The 24,355-nt window shown below is 46.2% G+C and overlaps 1 protein-coding gene across 2 annotated transcripts in view; it reads right to left on the bottom strand.

Annotated features, from left to right (window-relative positions):
• Positions 1-24,355, bottom strand: part of SCLT1 (sodium channel and clathrin linker 1) — a 589,184-nt gene that overhangs the window by 77,138 nt on the left and 487,691 nt on the right. Inside the window, exons 18-19 of one of the 2 annotated variants that reach the window (XM_085641492.1) lie at positions 10,630-10,705; positions 296-391 (exon numbers count right to left, since the gene is read on the bottom strand). In XM_085641492.1, the coding sequence (XP_085497618.1) occupies positions 296-391; positions 10,630-10,705 (172 nt within the window). Of the gene's footprint in view, positions 1-295; positions 392-10,629; positions 10,709-24,355 lie in introns of both variants that reach the window. The other variant, XM_085641491.1, reaches the window with a different exon arrangement.

The following is a 24,355-nucleotide window of genomic DNA, read 5'->3' as shown; positions in this document are numbered from 1 at the left end:
CAGCATTTACGAAGGACAATGACACAAGCCGATGACAAATATGGGTGGAGAGTGGGCGGGGCTTCCAGGGAATACTCTAATACAGCATGCCTCATAGAGCGAGCAGCGCTTGCCCGCTGCTGCTCGGCTCGACCTAAAAAGGATTTGAATTTGTTTTATTAAACACAGAATGAGAAAAAGCGTTTCGACCCATTAAAATGCCCACTATTTTCCCCGAATTACTGTTACCATGGATCATGGCAATTCCAGTGGGTAGGTAATTAATGGGGATTACAAGTTTTGGGGGAAAGTGTACCTGTTGTGATGCTGATGCAGCATGCTGTTCAGCCTGAATTAGTCGCCTTTGAAGCCTACTGGTTTTCTCTTGATATTCTGTCATCAACTTTTCATACTGATAAAAAATGAAAGGACATTTAAAAATACTTTTTTTAAGAAATCCGTACTTCAAGAGTAAACATAAGTAGTTGCCCTCCACAATGAAATTATACCTTATTCAATGAATATCAGCAACAGATTTCGCCAGACAGCAATGCTCAGTAATGTGCAAATAATTTCCAGACATCTGATTTAGAGAACAAAATCTTCCAGAACAAGGCATAATACACTTTAATGCCTCGTATACTAAGCATTATATAACCACAATTACAATTATACCTGAAGGGAGACATCTACATTTTTTAATTGAGTGCATGTATAGCCATATCCATGCATCAGGAACAAACCTCCCTCCACCATTATACACTCTTCTCTCGGACACAATTGTTTGCTCCCTCTAACTCAGATTACCATTCAGTATGTCTATAAAATAGCTACAGAAATACAATAAACATTGACTGTGGAATTAGTTGGTGAGTAGTCAAGAGACATGGGTAGTCGTAGAAGTAGGCGTCCAAAATCCACTATAGAATACCTGGGACTTAATGGACAAGTTACTTACCTTTGGTAATGTCTTATCTGGTAGAGACATGATTTAGCCAAAGATTCCTTACCTTTGAATTTTCCAGGCATTAGACTGGATCCAGAAGATTTTTCTTCGATCAATATCCCTGCGCACCAGTAGGTGGTGTCGGCTGACTCTGCGTGACGTCGTTAGCGTCATCCACGCTGGAAGTAACGCCGTGTCAACTATATAGTTGCCACATTGGTGCGCTGACGTCAATTACTTTTCCCAACTTTCCACGCCAGAAATGCAGAGCCATGAAGATTACTGACATTGGTGTGTTTCTAAGAAACTAGGGTCTTGAAAGTGAACAGCCCTGACCCTAGAAACTTGTCTGCAGCATGGGAAGGGATGGGTGGGTCAGTAAGGAATCTGGGGGCTAGAAAATGTCTCTACCAGATAAGGCATTACTGAAGGTTTGTAACTTTTCCATCTGACAGGGACATCTACCCACAGGTTTCTTAAATTTGAATAGATACCCAAGCAATGCCGTCCCCAGAGGAGGAACTGTGGAAAAAATTACACTAGGAAGTCCTGCAGAACTGAGCATCGAAAATAGCCATCCCTGCGGACTTGGCGATCCAGGCAGTAATGTTTGGTGAACTTGTGCAGGGATGCCCACACTGCTGCCTGGCAGATATCCAGGACTGGAACTCCACATAGTAAAGCCATGGTAGCAGCCTTAGCTCTGGTGGCATGTGCCCTTAAGCCTTTAGGACGCTGCTTCTTGGCCAGAGCATAGCAAATTTTGATGCAGGAGATGACCCACAAGGAGATGGTCCTCTTCTTCCCTCACAACCTTTCTTTGCTCCACCGTACCCCAAGGACAAGAAGAGTTGGTCGTCCACCCAGAACTCATTTTTGAGTTCAAGGTAGAACAACAGCGCTCTTTTTGGGTACAGGCGATGGAGTCTTTCCTCTTCTTTGGAGGGATGCGGAGGAAGTGGGTAGGTGACAGATTGCCCCATATGAAATTGAGTCACCACATTTGGAAGGGAAGAGGCCCTGGTGCGAAGCACCAATTTGTCAGGGAATAGGGAGGTTTGAACGATAGAGCCTGCAGCTCCGTCACCCTCCTGGCAGATGTAATTACCACTAAGAATGCTGTTTTCATGGTGAGCAGCCGAGGGGGCAATTGTGCAGAGGCTTGAACGGAGTGCACATTAACAAAGTGAGAACCAAATTAAGGTCCCACTGAGGTATAGTGAAAGGGGCAGGAGGGAACAAATGTACAGGGCCTTTCAGTAATCTATGTACAATAGGTGATTTAATTAGGGAGGGTTGGTCTGACAGCCTCAGGAAGGCAGACAAAGCCAAAAGATACCCTTTCAAGTTGCCCAGAGCAGAGCCCTACTGGGCAAAGGACAAAAAAAAGCAAAATATCAGAAACAGAAGCAGAAAGATGGTAGCCTGGCTGCCAAAATAACATTGCAGACTTCGGGGGGAAGGTTGAAAGCTATCAACTGCTGCTGCTCAATCTCCACACAAGAAGGCGACAGGTTCAGGTGAAGAACCCTCCGCTGCTGCTGCAACAGAAAATCCTCCCGAAGGGGCAGCCTGATTGGAGGATAGATGCTCGGATGAATATCAATCTATTCCTCCAATTTGGCATACATTGGAATACTCCCTAACCACACCTTTTTCAGTTAGAGACATGGTTTACATTTCACAACCCCCTTAGTCGTTCTCCTCACTCACACTGTCTCTCTAGATAAGCCCATACTCACAAGCTCCTATTCTAATTTTTTGTTTATCTCTATCTGGTATAATAAACATATTACAATAAACAACAGAATACTCTTTTGGAAAGTCTGGATACATAAAGGTATTATAACAGTAGGTCAGAGTTCCCCAATATTCTGGTCGCTACCCTTCAATATGCCTAGGCAATAGGCCTAGGCAAGGGTAATTCAGAGAAAGCACTTCCAACACCCGTATGCTAAAGCCCTCTCATCATTGGCCCTGCTAATTTTACACCCGGGCCAATGCTTGAGGGTTATGTGGGACTGGGAGAGAGCTGGCATTGGTATACCCTAGGGGACCTTCATGACAATGGTGTACTACAACGCTTCCAAGATTTGGTTGACAACTCTGAGATACTTCCTCATCACTTCCTTCTGTATAGAGCTGTGAGGGGCAGTATACTAGCACACAGGGATTGAGTAACCGCCCTCATAGGAGACCCTGAAGACTAAATGTTCTACGACCGGAAGGACCAAAGCCATATTTTTACACTATAATGCACTCCTGGGGCAAGCTAGGGGGTTCTTAGGGGACTGGCGGGACTGCTGGGACACGAATTTGGATCTGCTAATCATGGACAAGGATTGGGATGCTATTCTAGACTACACTCCACGCATCTCCAGGAATGTCGGATTTAAGCTTATCCAGTATTAATTTTTTGCACATAGTGTATCTGAAAGAGACTTTGGTTATAGATTCCTTAACTTTAGAATTACCACCAAGCGTCAGACTGGATCCGGAGATTTTTTTTACTTCAGTAACCCTGCACGTCTGTTGTTGGCATCGTGGTCCCTGGAATTACGTTGCGGTGTCTACTTAGATGCCGCCCCTGTGCGCTGCCGTCAGTTCTGACGTTAATTTTTTCTGTGGCAGCCTAGCGCAGATCCGGCGAGAGTTTGCCCCTTAGCCAAAATTTGACTAACCCTTTTCAACTTTTTGTCGATGCCTTTTTTGTGTCTTTGACTCCTGGTGCACGAGGGATGACCCTTCGCCGAACTGGATTCAAGCCTTGTGACTCCTGTCACAAGCTGATGTCTGTCACAGTCCGCACCTTGTGTGCCTTTGGTGCCTGGAGCACAACCACGACCCGAAGTCGTGCTACGACTGTCGGGCAGTGGACCCGAAGTCTTTGCGGGAGCGGTCCCGAAAGCATTTGGAGGCCCGACAGTAAGCTCCGCGTTGCTCGAGGTCCCGGTCGAGAGGAAGGTCTCGGGACCGGATGCGGAGCCACCATACCATTTGTCTTCCAAGTCTTCGTCCTCGGGTAACTCGAAGCACAAAAAGAAGGCGAAGAGGCACAGTCGCTCTTCGCCTTCACCCTGTCCGTCAGCTGACGCGACGTGGAACCCTGAACGTTGTCGCTCTCCTGCTCTGTCCTCGGAGCATGCTTCTGGGATGGGTCCGCGCTTCCCTACTTTTCCCGGAACTGGAGCGTACCCTACCCAGCTTTGAGCTTTCTACAAAGCGCTTCACAGCATCTTTGGCAGCCCAACTCAGCCGGCGTGCATTCGGGCCCTGCGGACTCAGCCCGGATCGGTGCTGGTTGACCTCATGGTACCTTCCAGTGACACGCCCCTGACGTCGGTTGTGCCCCCGACCGGCGTCGACACCAGCCTCACCCCTAACTTGGACACGATGCCAGACCGTCATCGATCGACGTCGGTACCGGCGCCTGTTCATTCCTGGTGTTCCTTTCTGCCCTGAGTGGCAACCAGAGGAGGGTGAGGAGGACTGGGAGGGGTCTGTGGACCCTTTGGCTGACCAGCTTGAAGAGCCAGACTGGCGAGAGGAACTGGGTGATGCCAGTGGTTTGGATACCTCCCCAGACCTTTGCATGCTCTCCCCCCTACCGTGGCTACGGAGGAGGGAGCTTCCTACGCATTGGTGTTGAGTAAGGCGGCTGAGGCCTTGGGCCTTGAGCTTCCTACAGTGGCAGTCAGGACTAACCTCCTGACGGAGGTGCTTCAACTGGCAGCGGCCTCTTTGGAGCACCTTCTGCCTTTTAACAAAGCCCTCACAGACGTCCTTCTGGGCACTTGTTCCAAGCCCAGCACAGGGGCTCCTGTGGATAGGATGATTGCCAGATGCCACCGTCCGGCCCAGGGTGATCCACTTTTCCTCTCCCAAACCAAGACCCCTGAGAGCTTGGTGGTCCAAGCCTCGTCCTCTAAGGGCGCATTCCCTACTGCTCCCCCAGATAGGGAATCCAAGAAGCTTGACCACCTTGGGAAGAAGATGTTTTCTTCCGCCAGCTTAGCGCTATTGTAGGTGAACACCACATACCTCTTGGGCCGTTAAACCTAAACGGTGAAGGATATGGTTACGCAAGTGTTGCCACAGTGCCCGGATGAGGCCTGGGCCGTTCTCACCTGTGCATTGGCAGATGGTAGAGATGCAGCTAAGTTCACCATCAGATGTGGGCAGTATACTGCCGACTCTCTGGGCAGAACGATTTCCACGTCAGTAGCCTTGAGGTGCTACGCCTGGTTGAGGATGTCTGTTTTTTTCTGGGGATGTCCAATCCACCTTATTGGATTTGCCCTTTGATGGCCGTCGCCATTTCGGTGACAAGGCACACTCGGCGCTCGAGCCCCTCAAGGATTCTAGGGTTACGGCCAGATGCTTGGGCCTCGTGGCCACCTCTCACCCCACACAGTCTGCTTTTCACCCCTTTCGTGGCTATGGAAGGGATGCCCTACCACGTTCGATGCAGTCCAGCCACCGGTCCATACAAGCTACCCAGCTTCTGCATGGCCGTGAACGTGGGACCTAGCAACGCGGTTCTGGGGGCCAGCAGGCGGACCAGTTCACCCATAACCCCTCTGCAGCAGCCTCCAAGCCCTCCTAGTCCGACCTTTCAGGGCCACCAAAGACCAGTGGGCGGCAGGATTCGCGTTCACCTCCCTCACTGGTAAACCATCACATTGGACAGGTGGATTTTGCAGATAGTCCAAAGGGGCTACCTACTCCCCTTCGAGACTACCCCTCCCTCCATGCCACCATCTTTCCATCACATCTCTGAGGATCATTTGGCCCTTCTCCACCAGGAAGTTGCAGCTCTCTTGGCCAAGGGAGCTATTGAAAGGGTCCCTGTGCCAGAATAGGTTGTGGTTGCTATTCCCACTACTTTCTGGTCCCCAAGAAGAACAAAGGCCTGCGTCTTATGTTAGACCTCAGGGCCCTCAACCGCATCCTCCGGAAGGAGAAGTTCAAGATCCTCACGTTTGCTAAGGTCCTGTCTGCCCTCGAACACCGGAGACTGCATGGTAGCGTTAGACTTGCAAGACGCATACTTCCATATTCCCATCTTGCCAGCCCACAGGCGTTACCTATGGTTCACTGTAGGCCACAAGCATTTTCAGTTCACTGTGCTCCCCTTTGGCTTTACCAGCGCCCCTTGGGTGCTCACGAAAGTGGTCCCAGCTCATCTGCGCATATCAGGGATTTCAGTCTGCCCCTATCTTGACGACTGCCTGTTGAAGGCGGGATCGACCCAGGCTGTCGTCTCGCACCTCCAGACTACAGCAGACCTCCTGCACTCGCTGGGGTTCACTATCAACGTGGCGAAGTCACACCTAACTCCCTCTCAGCAGCTCCTTTTCATCGGGGCAGATCTGGATACAGCGCAGTTTCTGGCTTATCCTCCAGAGCAGCGAGTCCGGGATATTCGAGCTATGAAACCGATGTTTCAGCCTCTATTCCGGATTTCGGTGAGAATGACCCTGAGGATGCCGGGCCTCATGGCTTCCTGCATCCTGCTAGTGGATCATGCCAGATGGCATATGCGAGCTCTGCAGTCGGACCGGAAGTTCCGGTGGGCGCAGCATCAGGGGAATCTTTCCGACTTCGTCCAGATCTCAGTGGGGACTGCGTAACAAGTGCAGTGGTGGCTAACGAACCAAAAATGAGTCAGAGGCAGATTCCTCTCGCTTCCCCAACCAGACTTCACAGTGGTGACAGATGCGTCACTCCTGGGATGGGGCGGCCATTTGGGAGAGGTGGAAATCAGAGGCGTCTGGTCTCCGGCGGAGTCTGGGCTCCATATCAACCTGCTGGAGCTCTGGGTGATTCGCCTGGCACTGAAGGCCTTCCTTCCCTCTCTCAAAGGGAAGGTGGTGCAGGTATTCACAGACAACACCACCGCCATGTGGTACTGCAACAAACAGGGCGGGTGGGGTCGTGGACCCTATGTCAAGAGGTTCTTCGTCTCTGGACATGTGTGGAACATCAGGTCATGTCCCTGGTTGTTCAACACCTGGCAGGTTCTCTAAACGCCAGGGTGGACAAACTCAGCCACCGGTGCCTGGTAGATCACGAATGGCATCTTCACTCGGAGGTGGTGCAAGGTCTCCTTCAACAGTGGGAAGAGCCTTGGTTAGATCTGTTCGCCAACAAAGAGAACGTGCAATGTCAGCAATTCTGCGCGTTGGAATTTCCAAGGCGACACTCGTTCGGCGATGCTTTTTGTCACGAGTGGAACTGCGGCCTCCTGTACGCCTTTCCGCCTCTACCACTTCTAACCAGAGTGCTGAAGAACATCAAGCGTGACCGGGCCCAAGTCATTCTTGTGGCTCCGGACTGGGCACGAAGAGTCTGGTACCTAGGGATCTTGAGCATGGCCATCAATCCTCCGATCAGACTGCCTCTTCGGGAGGATCTTCTGTCGCAGCAGCGTGGGAGGGTCCTCCACCCAAACCTGTCCAGCCTCCACCTCCTTGCGTGGAGATTGAGTGGCGACAGTTGACAGCTTTTGACCTTCCTCCTGAAGTCTGTAATGTTATCTTGGCAGCCAGGCGTTCCTCCTCTAAGGCGGTATACGCCTGCAGATGGAACAAGTTTGTGGCATGGTGCACAGCAAAGGATGTGGATCCCCTTTCTGTCCCTCTTTCAGAGGTTCTCTTGTATATACTTTCTTTGGCCCAGCAGGGCTCTGCCCTGGGCACTCTTAAAGGCTACCTTTCGGCCATATCTGCCTTTCTTTGCTTTCCTGATCAATCTTCTCTTTTCAAGTCCCCCATTGTAAATAGATTTCTAAAGGGCACTATTCACCTCTTTCCTCCTATTTTCATAATGCCCCAGTGGGACTTGAATCTGGTCTTAACCCATCATATGTGTGCTCTTTTTGAGCCTCTTCACATCTGTCCCCGCAAGCTCTTCACACTGAAGACAGCCTTCTTTGTTGCTATCAAGTCTGCTCCCAGAGCTCCCCTCTAATGCAAGATAGGAAAAACTAGATTGATACAAATGCATGGGGATGTATACGATGGGAGAAAACCAAAAGACTGTATTTGAATGTTTGTATTTTGAAAGTACATGGTATACAGCGGTCACCAATAAAGTGTGTTAAAAAAAAAAGTCTGCTCGCAGAGTGAGTGAGCTTTAGTCTTTGTCTTCCAAACCTCCTTTTCTTGCTGTACATCTGGACAAAGTAGTCTTTCGCACATGCATGGCCCTCTTTTCTTCCAAAAGTGGTTACCTCTTTCCATATAGGACAGACCATCACTTTGCCCACCTTCTTTCCACCTCCGCACCCTTCCAAGAAGGAGGAGAAAATCCACCATCTGGACCCAAAATGTGTGCTGTCTTTATTATCTTGACTGCACAAAAGATTTCCAGATAGACAATCAACTCTTTGTTGGATCTGTGGGTACCAAGAAAGGTCGGGCTGTGCAAAGCACCATCTATCGATGGGTTGTCCTATGCTTTAAAATCTGCTACTCCCTGGCAAAGAAGGAAGCCCCAGTGGGACTGCGTGCCCACTCCATCAAGGCGATGGCAGCTACTATTGCCTTGGGTTGTGGAGTCCCACTCCTTGACATCTGTTAGGCGGCCACATGGACATCTCTTCACAAACTCACCAAACATTATTGACTGGACAGCCAAGTCCGGAGATATGGCTACTTTGGCAGTTCTGTTCTCCAGGACTTTCTAGTGTGAACTTAGTTCGCAGACATTCCTCCGGGGTTGGCATTGCTGGGGTATCTATTCTAAAGGTAAGGAATCTATAACTACAATCTCTTTCAGATGAACAAGCTACTTACCTTCAGTAACAATGTATCTGTAAGAGACATATGTATTTATAGATTCCTTACTGCCCCACCCATCCTCCCCGTTCTGCGAACTGACTTCTAGGGACAGGGCTTTAGTTATGTGCACCAGTGGTCATGGTCTTGCATGGCTCTGTACTTCTGGAAAGTCATGTCAGAACTGACGTCAGCACGCAGGGGCGGCATCTAAGTAGACACCGTGATGTCATTCCGGCGACCACGACACCAACGACGGAGTCAACCGACGCCACCTACCAACGTGCAGTGGTACTGCTAAAGAAAAAATCTCCGGATCCAGTCTGACGCCTGGGGGCAATTCTAAAGTTAAGGAATCTATAACTATATATGTCTCTAACAGATACATCGTTGCCGAAGGTAAGTAACTCATTCATCTCACACCAAAACACAGCAACGTCATGTTCCTGGTGGCCCAGGCGTTGTGTCCACAATGTAACCTGTTGGGCACAACTTCTATCATATGGTTTGGGCCTGTCCCATTCTCTAACGATACTGGGAAATGGCTGCCAGATACATTTGTCTTGCTAAAGAGCACCATGTCCCCCTCACACCTTCCTACTGTCTATTAGTACTTTTCCCAAGGTCCAAAGCAAGAGCAATTATGCCCCGTTTCCTTGATCTGGCCCTGGAAATGTCTCTCCTGGAAGGACATCCGGGGCCCAGTTTGTTGCTCTGAATTATTAAAGTCGGCTGAGTGTGTGGAGATGGCCCTTCAGAGAGAGGTTCACTGTGGTCTCAGAGCGCAGATCATCCCCAGGCCTAGAGAAAAATAGTGCAGGATTGCCCCCAATGGATGACATGGATGGGATTTTTTTCTCCCCCAGCAAGCGAAGCTGATTGCACAGATGAGCTGTGACCTCACTGCAGGTAGAGTTTAGCCCCCATCACGCACCCCCCCCCCCACCCTGGTTTCTGCCTGGGAAACCCCCCCCAGCCCCTTGGAAATTTCACCGATTACACACTCTGCTGTTGTGGCCATTGCCATTCCTGGAACTGCTTCAGTTGTAGGCCTCATGGTTTTGTGTTTACTTTATAATTATGGTTCTATTTATTGTTTCCATATTATTTGCTTTGGCCATCATGTGCTAAAAAACCCAGAAAGTCAGCTTTTCTTCTGATGGAGCCCCTCTTGGCTTTCATGAACTACAACATGAATTTGGAATACCTCTCATTAGGCGACCTGATATGAATACCTAAGGGCAATACCTCTGCTTCACCCTCATTGTTACATCCCTACAGTCAAATTTTGTCTTCTGCTTTTATCTTTTCCACTAAAGTACGTGCTTCCTATATATAAGAACGTATACAAGACGCTTGCGATAGACCAAAGACTACAATTGAGGTACAATGGGAAAGATTTTTCTATCCATGTCTGGAATAAAATATGGTCTAAAATCCACGCCACATCTCGCTCAGCTAGCAAAACACAAACTATGTGTTTGCATGCATTCATACATTCCCTTTGTCGATTTTTGCATTTAGAAATGAATTTATAACTTTCAAGGCTTCATACATCTAATGCCAGCTCCCATGTTTTGCTGATTTATTATGTAATCCAAACAAGGCATACCCTAAAGGGATGTAAGAAAATCACGACAAACATATCTACCGAATCACCACACAATCTACAGCTCAAACAGAAAATGAATCCTTTCACTTTGACAGGGTTTGCTTTACGAGTGAAATGGCTATGCCATATCTAGCGGTAACCAAGTACTTTCAGCATCGATATGTCACTGTGATTTCACAGCCACATTAGTTGCGGCAATAGTCTAAAATTCTTAGAGGTAAGATCAGCATAACAGTCAAGACGACTAGAATCAGGCAAAATTCAGCACCATACATGCCACGTTTACTTTAAAGGAACACTCATTAACTTACCTCAACTACCTTTTCAGTAGCAGATTCCAGCTGAGAAAGCAGCTCCTGGGTCCGGTCTTTTTGTTGACTCAGCTCTCTTCTAGCAATTAAAGCAGATGGAAGCGGATGGTAAATATACAATTCAGCACTAAATCTATGACCTTATAAAACATCCTACATTTTTATTGGTTTTATTTATTTTTTACTGTTAAATATAGTGTGAACTTGGTCCGAGGGCATTACAGAGTTTTACATGACCACCAGTTTACATTATACATATTTAGGCAAGAGAAAGGAAAGCCATTTGCCCAGAAGTACAGGATGTTGAACAGAGGCTGGACTTGAACTTGGTTCCCTAATTCTAAAGTCGGCACCTATGGTCACTAGGTAACATACCCCCTCTACATATGACTGCAGCAAATAAGGAGAGTTCAGAGAGAATTTAGTATTATTTATCATGCAGGGACAGTAAAAGAAAAAAGAACACAAGATGGTTCATGTTTGTAAACAATCGGGTTATTAAATGAAAAAGAAGAGGGTCCTTCACAAGTATTATGTCTGCATTCTCCCGTCTCCTGGGAACCAAGTACCTTTTGTGGCACTTGACTCTGTCAATGTAGCGAGGCAAAGTAGTCCAAGGTCTACTCAGGGGATCTGGTGAGGGCAACCACCACATTCTAGGCATGAAATAAACACTCACTAAACTATTCTCCAGCCAGTGTTTTCACCTATAATAATTAAAAGTACTTTAATACACGTGTGCTACTCAATACTGTGACTCAATTTACGAACATTCACAAGTTGGAAGATGGAACTACTCAAACAGTTTAGCAAGCCCTGAACGCTAAAACCACAATATAATAGGATGTACTTATTGATGGTCAGGCTTACTGGTTTGCTCGGAGCGTCACCACCACAATAGAGGCAGAAATGAACAAGTTACTGTAGAGGGTGAGCGGTATAGTCGTTGGTGTGGGCGGAGCTAGGAGGGCAGAGGAAGAGGAGGAGCGGCGACAGGATGAGGGCAGATAGAGTAGGGACGGGGAAGGTGATGGAAGCAGAGCAATAAAGTTAGTGTCACCCTGATAACTGGTGTCTGTCGTTAATGCTCCAAGACATCACAGCTGGCGACGAGGGTGGGATGCTGCAGCCCAGTGTCCCCAGAAGCCGAGGAAGACGTGCCCCTGTCCCGTGGTGCAGCCGGTGAAGAAAACACGTCCGTTGTCGAGTTGTGGTAAATAATTTAATTACCGGGACTTAATTTGATACAGAAACATAATAAAATAGCTCAGTAAATAAGAGGCAGAATCCGTGGTATTAGAGGTTCGGAATGGGCTTTATTCCAGAGGTCGATTATAATCGGTTGCTCCAAGTTCCGTCACCACGAAGGTTCAGGAAGTGAAGTACATACATTATTGACAAGAAATGACTTTTATAGAACATACATTACAATGAAATAGATGCGGGAGGCGTAACAATTGATAAGGAAGGTGACGATTCACATGCGTAACCGAAAATGGGTGTAATGAGGAGTAAAAAGGAACATAATTGGTTATAATGTCATATATAGGTGGATCTATAAGATTATACTTGGCATAGATGCGTGCGCAGCAGCATGACGTGTGATTGACGTGCAACTAGGGGGTGAGGGGGACTTGACATTTAGCTCTACATGTGGAGACAAGAAGTCTGGAGGGTCAAGTCAACCTAATCCCAAATCATATCTAACATCCTATGTTTAAAGAACTATGTTATCCAAAAGAGAGGTCTCTTAGACAAAATCTATTCTATACTGACTGTGTGTGCGTGCACAAGCGTCTAAGTGTCTACACTAGATGCGAGGGCAGGAATTTTCCATAGTAACAGGGCTATGACTTACTTGCATAAAGACAGAGAAGCCGGGCCTTTGCTCGGTAGCTGGAAGAATGTTTACTTAAACTACTAGACAGGAATGCATCGGGCAGGGAACGGAGCAGATAATTTCGAAGGTGAAATACAGTTCTTGGCAGGCAGCAAGCTGATGTCAGGCTTCGTGAGCCGCGCAGAGAATGAGGCAAAGTTCATGGTCACGGTTGCAGGCTCAGACTGGAGCTTTCAGAGGCAGAAAGCAAGAAAAGCTTGATGACAGAATCAGGGCCTACTTGCCTGGACTGTAAAATGGCATAAGTGAACCATATAAAGGCGGTGGCCTTTCGTACTTAGGAATGGAATATCCGGCCCATTCATGGCGGATCAACAGAGGACATGTTAACGGTGGACGCACATGTATTTGCGTCTTCATAACTGGAACTGGAGGGAACATACATGTACTTGTAACATGCACATAGAACCGTTGGGGTCCAAGATAGGGGACATAACTGACCAGAAAAATCCATATTTCCACATTCCCTCCTTGTCCCCTACTTGCCCGTCAAGAGATATCAATCTTCATCAATCCATTGATCTGTTCATATAACATCATTTGTTCTTCTTTCTTCTTCCGTGACGAATGAATTCTTGGTGGTGGAATACACGATGTGGCACACAGACCACAGATCGCTGGTCCACATTGTAGACATAGACAGCAACTGAATAGTATGAGAAGGCCAATACCTAGGAAAGATAGGACCTTCCATCCAAAGGTAGATAATATACTCCAAAACCAACCGGACCAAGTCCAGGTGCCTGGGTTCTGGTGTATCTGGCTTACAATCTTATGAAGGCGAGTTATGGCCTTATATACCGATGGCGAATTTTCTGGTATGAAAATGCAACAGCTTGATCCGATGACCCTACAAGCTCCGCCCCTATCAGCCAGGATGACGTCAAGGACAAGACGATTTTGAAGCACAACAATCCGCATAGCAGACTGCTCTTCTGTTAAATTGCCTAAAGCGGAAATAGTTTCATTCACTACTGCTTCAAGGGTTCTAGTTAATCTACGTATCAGCTTACTATTAGTAACAGTACCTATATAGGGAAAGAGACCTTTATTGAAATCTGTGTATTTTTCCCATGCTTTTTCAGTGTAATCGACTATTGGGAGATCTCTCCTTTCTCTATTGTATACTAAATGAATATTTCTGTGATAATCAGGAGGAGCTAGAAAAACAGGTGGCAAAAGGAATCCAATGTAGCAGGTACCATCCCAATCTAGAGGCAAACGTACATATGCCGTCTGACCACATATGAAATAAGAATGGCGAGAAGCTCTAAATGTAGACTTGCCTTGATCACTAAATTCTACTACAGTGGTGCATCTACTATGGCCCATATGAATGGAACCATTCTTTCTTATACATAATTCACCTTTTACTGGAAATATTGACATAGCGGGCAAAATTGGAGTAGCTTCGGATTCGACATTTAGGATCATAAGATTAAGCGTGAAATTACCTAATCCATACACTTCGTTTTCTAGATCAGTTCCTGTTCTCTTGGGAAGTCCCTCCTTGTTGGGGTAGCAGACCTTAAGTAAAATTAAGTTCAAATTTCCCCATACCCAGTTATCTTGATAAACTGCAGAATTCGAATCTAGAGAATTAATTAGGCTAAACCATGCTCCACAGGAGCCGTTGTGTGTGAACGGGTATGGAAAAAGAGGTAGAATTCCTTTATAGTTCTGATGGGGAGGGAGTCGGCCACATATCCAACAATTTGTAGCATTGCTAACCTGATGGGAATGATGTAACATACTAATAAAAGTGTTATTGCGCAGCGCAAATCTGTATGACAATTCAAGCGGAGGTAATTCACTAAAAGAATGTTCAGCAGTAACATTGTAAACATGTCTAGAAATAGGATAATATATGTGCAACAATATACTTGCAGTAATTATTAAAAGACTCAAGAAAAACAAAATTAATAACGTCATTATGCAATGGCTACGCAGTGATTTACAGTACGCCTGTCGTTTCAACATTTTTCGGGTGTTTTCTCTATTCAGGTCCAAGGGATACATGTCAGAGACAATTCAACCGCTTCACCTTGGAGAGGACTTAAACAATCAAATTGCTCGACTCATTGGGCCTGAGCTTTAATTTATAAAGTTCCTGACTGTTGGCCTCAGCCAAAGGTAGTTTTGAGTCAATGGGTGAAGACACACGAGGTGGGCTATTCACATCCGAAGGAAGTCCATGAAATTTCTTGATATGACTTGAATGAATCCATCCTTTTCTGCCTTCGATCTTCACGGCTGTCCTTGTGGTGAGCAGGACCAATTTGGGTGATCTCCACCTGGGCTCCAGCTGAGTCTTTCGGTCGAAATTCCTCACAAGAACGAGGTCCCCCGGAACTACGTCAAGGGGTTTCACCTCAGTGTTGTCGGGAAAGGTTGCAGCTACCTGTGAACGACAAGATTGTAGTGCAGACATCAAGGAAGCTAAGTAATCTGTCAGCATATTACAGTCAATATCAGTTATTTTTCGTGGCATAGGCGTCCCCCACATATTTGGTGGTCTGCCGAAGATCACTTCATACGGGGATAGCCCTGTTCGAGAGTGTGCTACCATTCTTGTGTAAAAGAGTGCAACTGGTAATGCTACTACCCAGTCGACACCTTTTTCTCTGCATATTTTGGATAATCTTATTTTCAGAGTCTGATTATGTCTTTCTACGAGACCTGCTGCCTCAGGGTGTCGGACACAGTGGAATTTCCACTGATAGCCTAACAAAAGTGAAACATGTTTCATTAATTCGGATGAGAACAGCTGGCCGTTATCTGAGTGAACAACACGTGGTAAACCGTATCGTGGGAAGAATTCTCGAACCAACTGTTTGGCAGTAGTCGGGGCAGTGTAATCTGAAACCGGGTATGCCTCCGTCCAACGGGAAAGAGCACAAACAACTACGAGAACATATTTGAATCCTCGACATCGTTCCATCTGGATATAATCCATCTGGAGGACTTCAAAAGGGTGATCAGGAGGATGAAATCCACCCTGTTCTACGGGAACGCTTTTTCCTGGGTTGAACTGGCAACAGATCATGCAGGTACGAACCTTTTGTTTGGCTGCAGCTCGTAAATGCTTGTTGAACCAAATATGTTGAATGCTGTCTAGCATAGCTTTCTCTCCTAGATGCGCTGGACTATGGATAGTGTTAATAATGACTTGGACCATTGAATCAGGAAGGAACCACACAGACTTTTCCTTCATCAACCATCCTTGATCCGTTTGGATCCCTCCTAATTCCGTCCATTTCTTTATTTCTTCTGGTGTAGCATGTGTCTGTATATCAATTACGTCAAGAGTAGGATCTTTAACTGTCATACAATGTGTCGGGACTATTGTCTTTGTCATGTCGGATGTTTGTGTTTGAGCAGTCTGTTTAGCTGTTCTGTCGGCTAGATCATTGCCTTGAGAAATGATATCAGTAACTTTCGTATGTGCTTTGCATTTCATAATCGATATTGCAATCGGTAGATGTATTGCATCTAACAAGGCATGAATGAGGGGTCCGTGCTGAATGTGGGCACCGTGAGAAGTTAAATAACCTCTCTCTCGCCACAGCACGCCGAAGTCATGTACGACTCCGAATGCATAACGTGAATCAGTGTATATGTTGACTTTTTTATTTGTGGCTTGAATACAGGCTTGTGTCAGAGCGACGAGCTCTGCTGCTTGAGCGGACAAAGTATTTATATGATTTGTTTCAATGACCTCAGTATCTGTTGTGACTGCGTAAGCAGCCACTAACTCTCCTGTATTTGTTCTCATACATGAACCATCTACATACAATGTCAGGTCTGGATCTGACAACGGGACATCGGTTAAATCTTGTCTGGGTTTCGTCGTGATTGTAATAACATCAATACAGTCATGGGCTAGTGGGTCTGTTCCGATTACTGGGAAAAGTGTGGCAGGATTCAATGTGTTACAGCGTCTGATTTCTATATGTGGCTGGAACAATGTAAGTTCGTACCCTGTAAGTCGCGCAATAGTCAAATGTTGTGTTTGCGTTCTATTTACAAGAACCTCTACCGCATGTGGTACTTGAACTGTCAATGGATGTCCTAACACTATGGCATCGCTTTGTCTGATTGCTAAAGCTGTCGCTGCCACTGATTTCAGGCACGCAGGAAGAGCCTGAGCTACTGGATCTAATGTACTAGAAAAATAAGCACATGGTTTGTGTGCTCCTGCTTGTTCCTGTGTGAGTACTGACAAGGCAGTACCTTCTCGTTCTGTAATAAAGAGTGTAAAATGTTTTCTGTAACATGGCGTTGCTAAAACAGGTGCTTGACATAAAGCTTTCTTTAAGCTTTTAAAGGCATGTGTATGTTCTTGAGTCCAAGGGAGGTCAGTCGATGTGGCTGCCTCCTGTGTTGTCAACTGAATGAGTGGTTTTGCTAGAAATGCATACTGAGGGATCCACTGTCTACAATATGACGTGAGGCCTATGAAAGCCCGCACCTCCTTTTGCGTCTTGGGTATTGGCATGTTAGCTATTAACTGAATGCGGTCGGGTGTAAGCTGCCTTCCCTCCTTGGACAGCGAGTGTCCAAGATAAATAACTCGCTGGACACAGAATTGCAGCTTAGAAGGGGACACCTTGTGTCCCTTTTCAGCTAGAAATTGTAAAACTGTCAGTGATGCTTTCTCGCATTCGGGTTCGCTTCTAGCGGTGATCAACAGATCATCGACATATTGAAGCAAGGCAGTGTTAACTGGCATGTGGATACTGTCGAGTTCTCGTTTCAGTGCTTGGCTATAGATGCTGGGGCTTTCTGTAAATCCTTGAGGTGCGCGTGAGAATTTAAAGCTACGTCCATTTAAACTAAATCCGAACAAATATTGGCTTTCCGGATCTATTGGGACGCTGAAAAAGGCGTTTTTGAGATCAATTACAGTAAAGAATGTTGCTTCGGAATCAATAGCTGTCAGTAATGATGAGATATCGGGGACCACAGGGAATTGCGGCACAATGCACTTGTTTAATTCGCGCAGATCAATAACCAATCGATATACTGGTGGGGCCTTCGGATCTGTTCGTTTAAGAATCGGAATTATTGGTGAATTACATACATTGGAGTCTGTTTCCACAACCACTCCTTGGGCAATGAGCTCGTCAATGATTTGCAGCAAAGCCACTACAGCATCTGGGGGTAGCTTGTATTGTCGCATTCGTGGTAGTACCACTCCTGCCTTTAATGTGACTCGATATGGTGTAATATTCATGCAACCAACATCAGTAGGGCCTTGTGCCCATAAATGTGTAGGTAAAGTCTGCAATCGGGGATCCATGTCTCTAGACACATAATGACCTTTAAAATCACGTAAAAACAATCTTACTCCTTCCGGAGAACAACATATTATAGCTCCTAGAGCCTTCAGCGTTTTTATTCCTAACAGATTTTCTGGACATGATTTAGTAAGCAATAAATCTGTAGTTCGGGTCAAAGGTCCTATCGTAAGTGGAAGAGGTTGTGACACTTCATTAACAATAGGTTTTCCTGAAAAACCAAGGGAAATATTCTGAGAGCCTGAGAGGGGTGCCCCTGGAACTTCACTACGTTTTATGGTCGTTCGACTTGCCCCTGTATCGAGTAAAAATTTTCTGTCTTGGCCTAACAATTCACTATGTACATAAGGTCCTTCTTGATCTACAGGGATCTCGATAAGGGGTAAGTCAACTTCCCTCTCTAGGCTGGTTCATGCGTATCGTTGGTAATCAGGATAGTCGTACTGTACGGTCTGGTACAGTTGTCGTGTCGTGGTTTGTGTGGCAGCAACGGGCAGCGCTGGTGCAGCTGGCACAAACTGTATAGTCTGTTGTGGAGCTGGCATGGACTGTGCATGCTGCAAGGCTCCTTGTTCATTCTGATCCTGTCTAGGTGGCCGTGGTCTTTCTTTTGTATTACCTATGGCGATATTATGTTTCAAAACTGGACAATCGTGTACGTAATGACCTGGCTTTTTACAATAATTGCATGTCCCTTTTACAGGTCCTGCTGAATCACCGGAATGTGTCATACCCTTTTTATGTCCCTCAGCTGGAACTGTCTGAGAAACTAGCATTTTCATTTTTGTGTCTTTCATGCGTCTGTGCTCATGTTCTTGTTCCTCTCTAATTCTATTGTGATGGTACTGTAACATTTGTAACATTTGTGATGGAGTGTTACCTTGCCAGGTACTCTCGAATTTTAATACTCTATTCTTTACTTGGGGCAGGGCATTTTCTACTAATTTTGTTACAAACAGATGTGGGTATGATTCGCTACTTGCTTTTATGCCACTATTTATACCAAAACATTTTTCAAATCGGGCATAGTAATCACTAGTGTCTTCATCTTGCTTCTGTTTACAGGCTGAAATTGTACCCCAATCTTCCTTTTTCGTAGTTAATAAACGTGGCAGTACCTGTACTAATAAACCTGGTAGTGCTTTAGTTTTATCCCCAAGTCCTGCTCCTGCAGTTCGGGCCTTTTCTTCTGTTTCTAATACTGACCATTCTATCTTTTGGTCTCCTACCTCCCACTCTTTTTCCTTGAGTTTTTCATAAATGCCAGCAGGCATCAATACCTTTAATATTGTCATAATGTCGGGATAGGTATACTCTCCCATGAGTAACATGTCTTTAATTTCTCGGTGGAAACCCGCTGGATCTTTGTCATGACTGGGTACCACTTTCTTCATTTCTAACAATTCTATTTTTGATATGGGCGTGTATACAAATACGCGTTTAAACTCATTGTCCTCGCCCTTTATTGGGTGCACTTCTCGTAAGGGATTCTGTCTGTCCATGTAATACGTAGTTCTTTCCTTGATGGGCAGTGAGACATGTTCTGGGCATATAAAAAGAATGTACTGCTTTCTTGATTCTATTATTTCTTTAATTAGCTTAGTACCTGAACCTCTCCATTTATTCGTGAGTAATTCGGTCAATATATCAGGTAAGGGACCAGGATCTGAATGTTGGCTTTTATATAGTATAAGAAGTTGTTGAATCATATAAATCCCAGCTAAACGCTGTTCATCTGGGGTGAGATTCAAAAATGTGCGTGCTACTGTATCATCACTGTATTTTCCGGGACTGTCAACCCAATGGACAGCTGACCTGGCTAATTCTTGTTCATCCATAGAATCGAGAAAATGATAACCCCTTCGTTCTCGGAGTAATTTGTCAGCTGCTTGGAACGAATGCTCGTTAGACCTTATATGGACTATGGGTGTTGGGAAACTCCTGTTATTGTCTGGACATATCGGACGTATCGGGTCAATAAGACATCTATTACTATTACAAGATCTTCCTCTACCTACATAGGCTATAGTGTCTGACTGTCCTGTGGACAGTCCTGATCCTTCTTCCTCGCTTTGATCGAACTGGTCTACCGCTAATCTTTCTTCGTGTAGGCGTTCTATTTCTTTTCGGATTTTTCGGCACATGGCTATTATACAATTCTGCTTATCATGTCTTCCTTCTGATATATTCTGACTCCATCTGGTAAGAACTTGCATTGCTTCCGGGTCTACCCCTGGTCGGTCTTGATTTCTGATCACACAATTTATGAGGAAACGTAATAGTTCCCCCTGTATCTCCACTTTCTGATATTCCATAGCTCTGTTAATACATTCAGAATCTCGCCCTGTTTGAACAAAATGATATATATTATCTAGATGCGCAGTCATTCCTGGTAACTTCCCTAGATACACCGCGGCTCGTCTGATACGTAATGATGCCAGGATCATTTCGTCCTCTTTGCCGGGCACAGGGTCATATCTACAATCTACAAGAAGTTCCTTAAGCGTGCGGGCATTTATGAGTTTGGGGGTACGCGAATGTGCTGACTCTTGAAAAGTAAGTTTATTTATTCTAGGTGGCGTAGAAAAGATAGTGGTAGCACCTCCGGTCGCCCCATCTGGGGTATCGGGTGTGAAAGGATTCGTTGAACGTGATACAGCAACTATAGGTGTGGATACAGCTATAGAAGTATCTGCAGGGACAGATGCAGAAACAGATGTGCTTGCCGGAACTTGTGTCAGAACTTGTTGCTGTAACGATACGGGTACTGGATCTTGGCGTTGAACCTCCCTGGCAGGCGGTCTATGTGGGGCGGGATGAGCATACTCGGGAGCTGCGTCATCTAAATATGAGGAAAGAAAAACATCTTCTGCGGTTCTAGGATGCCCCTTAGGATGTACCTTTATTGGAAATAATGGGGTTGGCAAGTCTTTCGGTATTTCTGGAGTAGCCTTAGGTAATCCTTCGGCCAGAAGGGGATACATACCATTCATAAGGGCATTTCTTTGTCTGTCTACTTGTTCTGATTTCACTCGGATACCTTCCTCAATTAATAGATTTTCTCGAACTTCATTAGAATTCTCTTTACTCTTCTCTTCCTGTCTACGTGCTTTTTCTGTTCGTCTATGTGCTTCTTTACGCCATAACTCAACGGCATCTTTCTGTGACTGTCTGACTTTCCTTTTCCATAACTCTTCCTCGACTTTCATGATGCACTCTGCATCCCAGGTCCCCGCTGCGGGCCACCTCTGACTTTCTGGTAATTCCTTGGTGTAGTCTACCCATAAATCAAGAAATAATATAGCATCTAAGCCATGTTTATGATACATGAAGTACCCTGGAGTGTCCCTAGGAGGAATAGGAACGGCTTCTTCGAGTACCCCTTTTCTTGTTGTGATCTGTCTTAATTTTGAAAAGAGCGGCATATTGAGAACTAATCTGATACTTGATTTAAAACAAAACTTAATACAGTAACCACGATAATGAACAGTCATTCATACCACAATATGCAGAACGTACTTAAAACATTTAACATTTAACATTTACCTGAACAATGAACAATGATGACGATCTAAGGAGAACTTAAATCACTAAACATAATACTCGACATTAACTGAATCATTCTGAATTATATACTTGATATACTGCTAAACAGTACAGATACACTGCTGAAACAGTGCAGACCGGATTTGTGTACCCAAACCCGTCTTGACCGGCACAAACTATGTGCACGTCAGAAAGCCTCCCCAGTAATGGTACTCACCGGGTAGCTCGGAAACGGAAGGCCTCGGAAACTGGACTGAACTTGAACCGGACTGGACTCGACTCGAACACTGCGGAGACTGGACTCGACTTGGGACTTCGGAAACTGGTGGGCCTCTGTATACCTCGGATCTTGCTCTCTCAGCTAGGCTCTGGTCGGGATACTTCGCACTTCTCACCGCCTCGTCTGGGTGTTGATCGCAGCCTCAGTCGCCCCCGCTTGACCGGAGGGAGATACAGGAAATCCTGCTGGTACGCGTTATTGTCCGTCCAGCTGTGGCAGGAGACCGGGCCTGCAACGCACCGCCGGCGCGTGAGATGAGAAAGTGTCCCTGTTCGGGCGCCATTCATGTGGTAAATAATTTAATTACCGGGACTTAATTTGATACAGAAACATAATAAAATAGCTCAGTAAATAAGAGGCAGAATCCGTGGTATTAGAGGTTCGGAATGAGCTTTATTCCAGAGTTCGATTATAATCGGTTGCTCCAAGTTCCGTCACCACGAAGGTTCAGGAAGTGAAGTACATACATTATTGACAAGAAATGACTTTTATAGAACATACATTACAATGAAATAGATGCGGGAGGCGTAACAATTGATAAGGAAGGTGACGATTCACATGCGTAACCGAAAATGGGTGTAATGAGGAGTAAAAAGGAACATAATTGGTTATGATGTCATATATAGGTGGATCTATAAGATTATACTTGGCATAGATGCGTGCGCAGCAGCATGACGTGTGATTGACGTGCAACTAGGGGGTGAGGGGGACTTGACATTTAGCTCTACATGTGGAGACAAGAAGTCTGGAGGGTCAAGTCAACCTAATCCCAAATCATATCTAACATCCTATGTTTAAAGAACTATGTTATCCAAAAGAGAGGTCTCTTAGACAAAATCTATTCTATACTGACTGTGTGTGCGTGCACAAGCGTCTAAGTGTCTACACTAGATGCGAGGGCAGGAATTTTCCATAGTAACAGGGCTATGAATTACTTGCATAAAGACAGAGAAGCCGGGCCTTTGCTCGGTAGCTGGAAGAATGTTTACTTAAACTACTAGACAGGAATGCATCGGGCAGGGAACGGAGCAGATAATTTCGAAGGTGAAATACAGTTCTTGGCAGGCAGCAAGCTGATGTCAGGCTTCGTGAGCCGCGCAGAGAATGAGGCAAAGTTCATGGTCACGGTTGCAGGCTCAGACTGGAGCTTTCAGAGGCAGAAAGCAAGAAAAGCTTGATGACAGAATCAGGGCCTACTTGCCTGGACTGTAAAATGGCATAAGTGAACCATATAAAGGCGGTGGCCTTTCGTACTTAGGAATGGAATATCCGGCCCATTCATGGCGGATCAACAGAGGACATGTTAACGGTGGACGCACATGTATTTGCGTCTTCATAACTGGAACTGGAGGGAACATACATGTACTTGTAACATGCACATAGAACCGTTGGGGTCCAAGATAGGGGACATAACTGACCAGAAAAATCCATATTTCCACAGAGTGCTAAGTCGCGCTATATCCAGTGTCACCAGGGAATGTGAGAGAAGGAGCGGGAGCCCACCCCGACGAATGCTGGTAGCTCCTGAGGTGACTGGCGGCTGCACCGGAGCGGTAAATCACGTGGGTGACTGAGCGCTGCTACGCGCTAACTGAAAATCTCACGCCCGATGCGTGAGAAACGGCACGCGCGCGAAAAAGAACGTCGGGTGCCCACCTTGAGCTCGTTGTGCCTGGTAGTGACTCCTGGAGTGCGTGTGAGGCACTAGAAGAGGTGGTGATTGTGGGAGCACTGACAAATAGTGTGGCAAGCTGGCTGAGAGTGGCAGGAAAGACCTCGTGGGAGTGAGAGGCCCTGTGCGGCGGCCATCTTGGAGTCAAGGCAGTCATCAGTGGGACATCTCCATAGAAGCAAAGGGGCGGCCATCTTTAAGTCAGGCCAGAAATTAAACAAGCACTTGACAAGCCAAGAGACAGAATATTTAGTCAGGAGAGTGGTCAAGCATCTGCCAAAGCAGACGAGAAGGAAGGAAAGTGACCAGGCACCGACCACAAGCAAGCCAGGAACAAATGGACATGTGGGGAGGACTAGACGAGTTAGGTGCGTGCCGCCATGACGTCAAATCACAACTCGCCGCAAAGAGCCGAAGCCACACCGATCATGACGAGCTTGTCACACCTGCGCCCACCAGAGCCGCTACCGTTAACGGTTGGAGAGAGCATGGGCCCCAGATGGCAAGAATGGCTTGAAGACTTTGAGGATTACATTAAAGGGTCGAAGGTGACCGAGGATAAGGACAAAGTGATTGCACTGCGCAACCTGGTCGGCAAAGAAATTAGCAAGATAATCAAAGAACTACCTCATGCGGACACAGGAACTTATGATAAAGTGCACGAGGCGCTAAACAGGAAGTTTCTGCCTAAAAGGAACGTGGATTACGAAAGGTATGCTTTTCATGAAGCCCATCAAGGGAAAGAAGAGGTGATGAGTTCGTTCATAACACGACTGCGTCGCTTGTCCAGATATTGCGAGTTCGATGCATTTTCAACGGATGATGCCATCCGGTCGCAGATAATTGATGGGTGTCAGTCTGAGACACTGAGGAGGAGGCTGTTGAGGAAAAGTCACAACCTAGAGGAAATAGAGGAGATGACTCGAGTGTACGACCAAGCGGAGGAGCAAGCCAAAAGCATGGAGGCCGGGCGCCCTGAAAGACGTGAGCAGGCATGCCGGGTGCAAGACAGTCACAGACGCAGGCAC

The sequence above is a fragment of the Triturus cristatus genome, chromosome 2_2 (genome assembly GCF_964204655.1).
Source record: "Triturus cristatus chromosome 2_2, aTriCri1.1, whole genome shotgun sequence".
NCBI classification, from domain to species: domain Eukaryota; kingdom Metazoa; phylum Chordata; class Amphibia; order Caudata; family Salamandridae; genus Triturus; species Triturus cristatus.
Note: the sequence above shows the minus strand (reverse complement) of the source record. Positions and strands in the feature narration are given on the sequence as shown.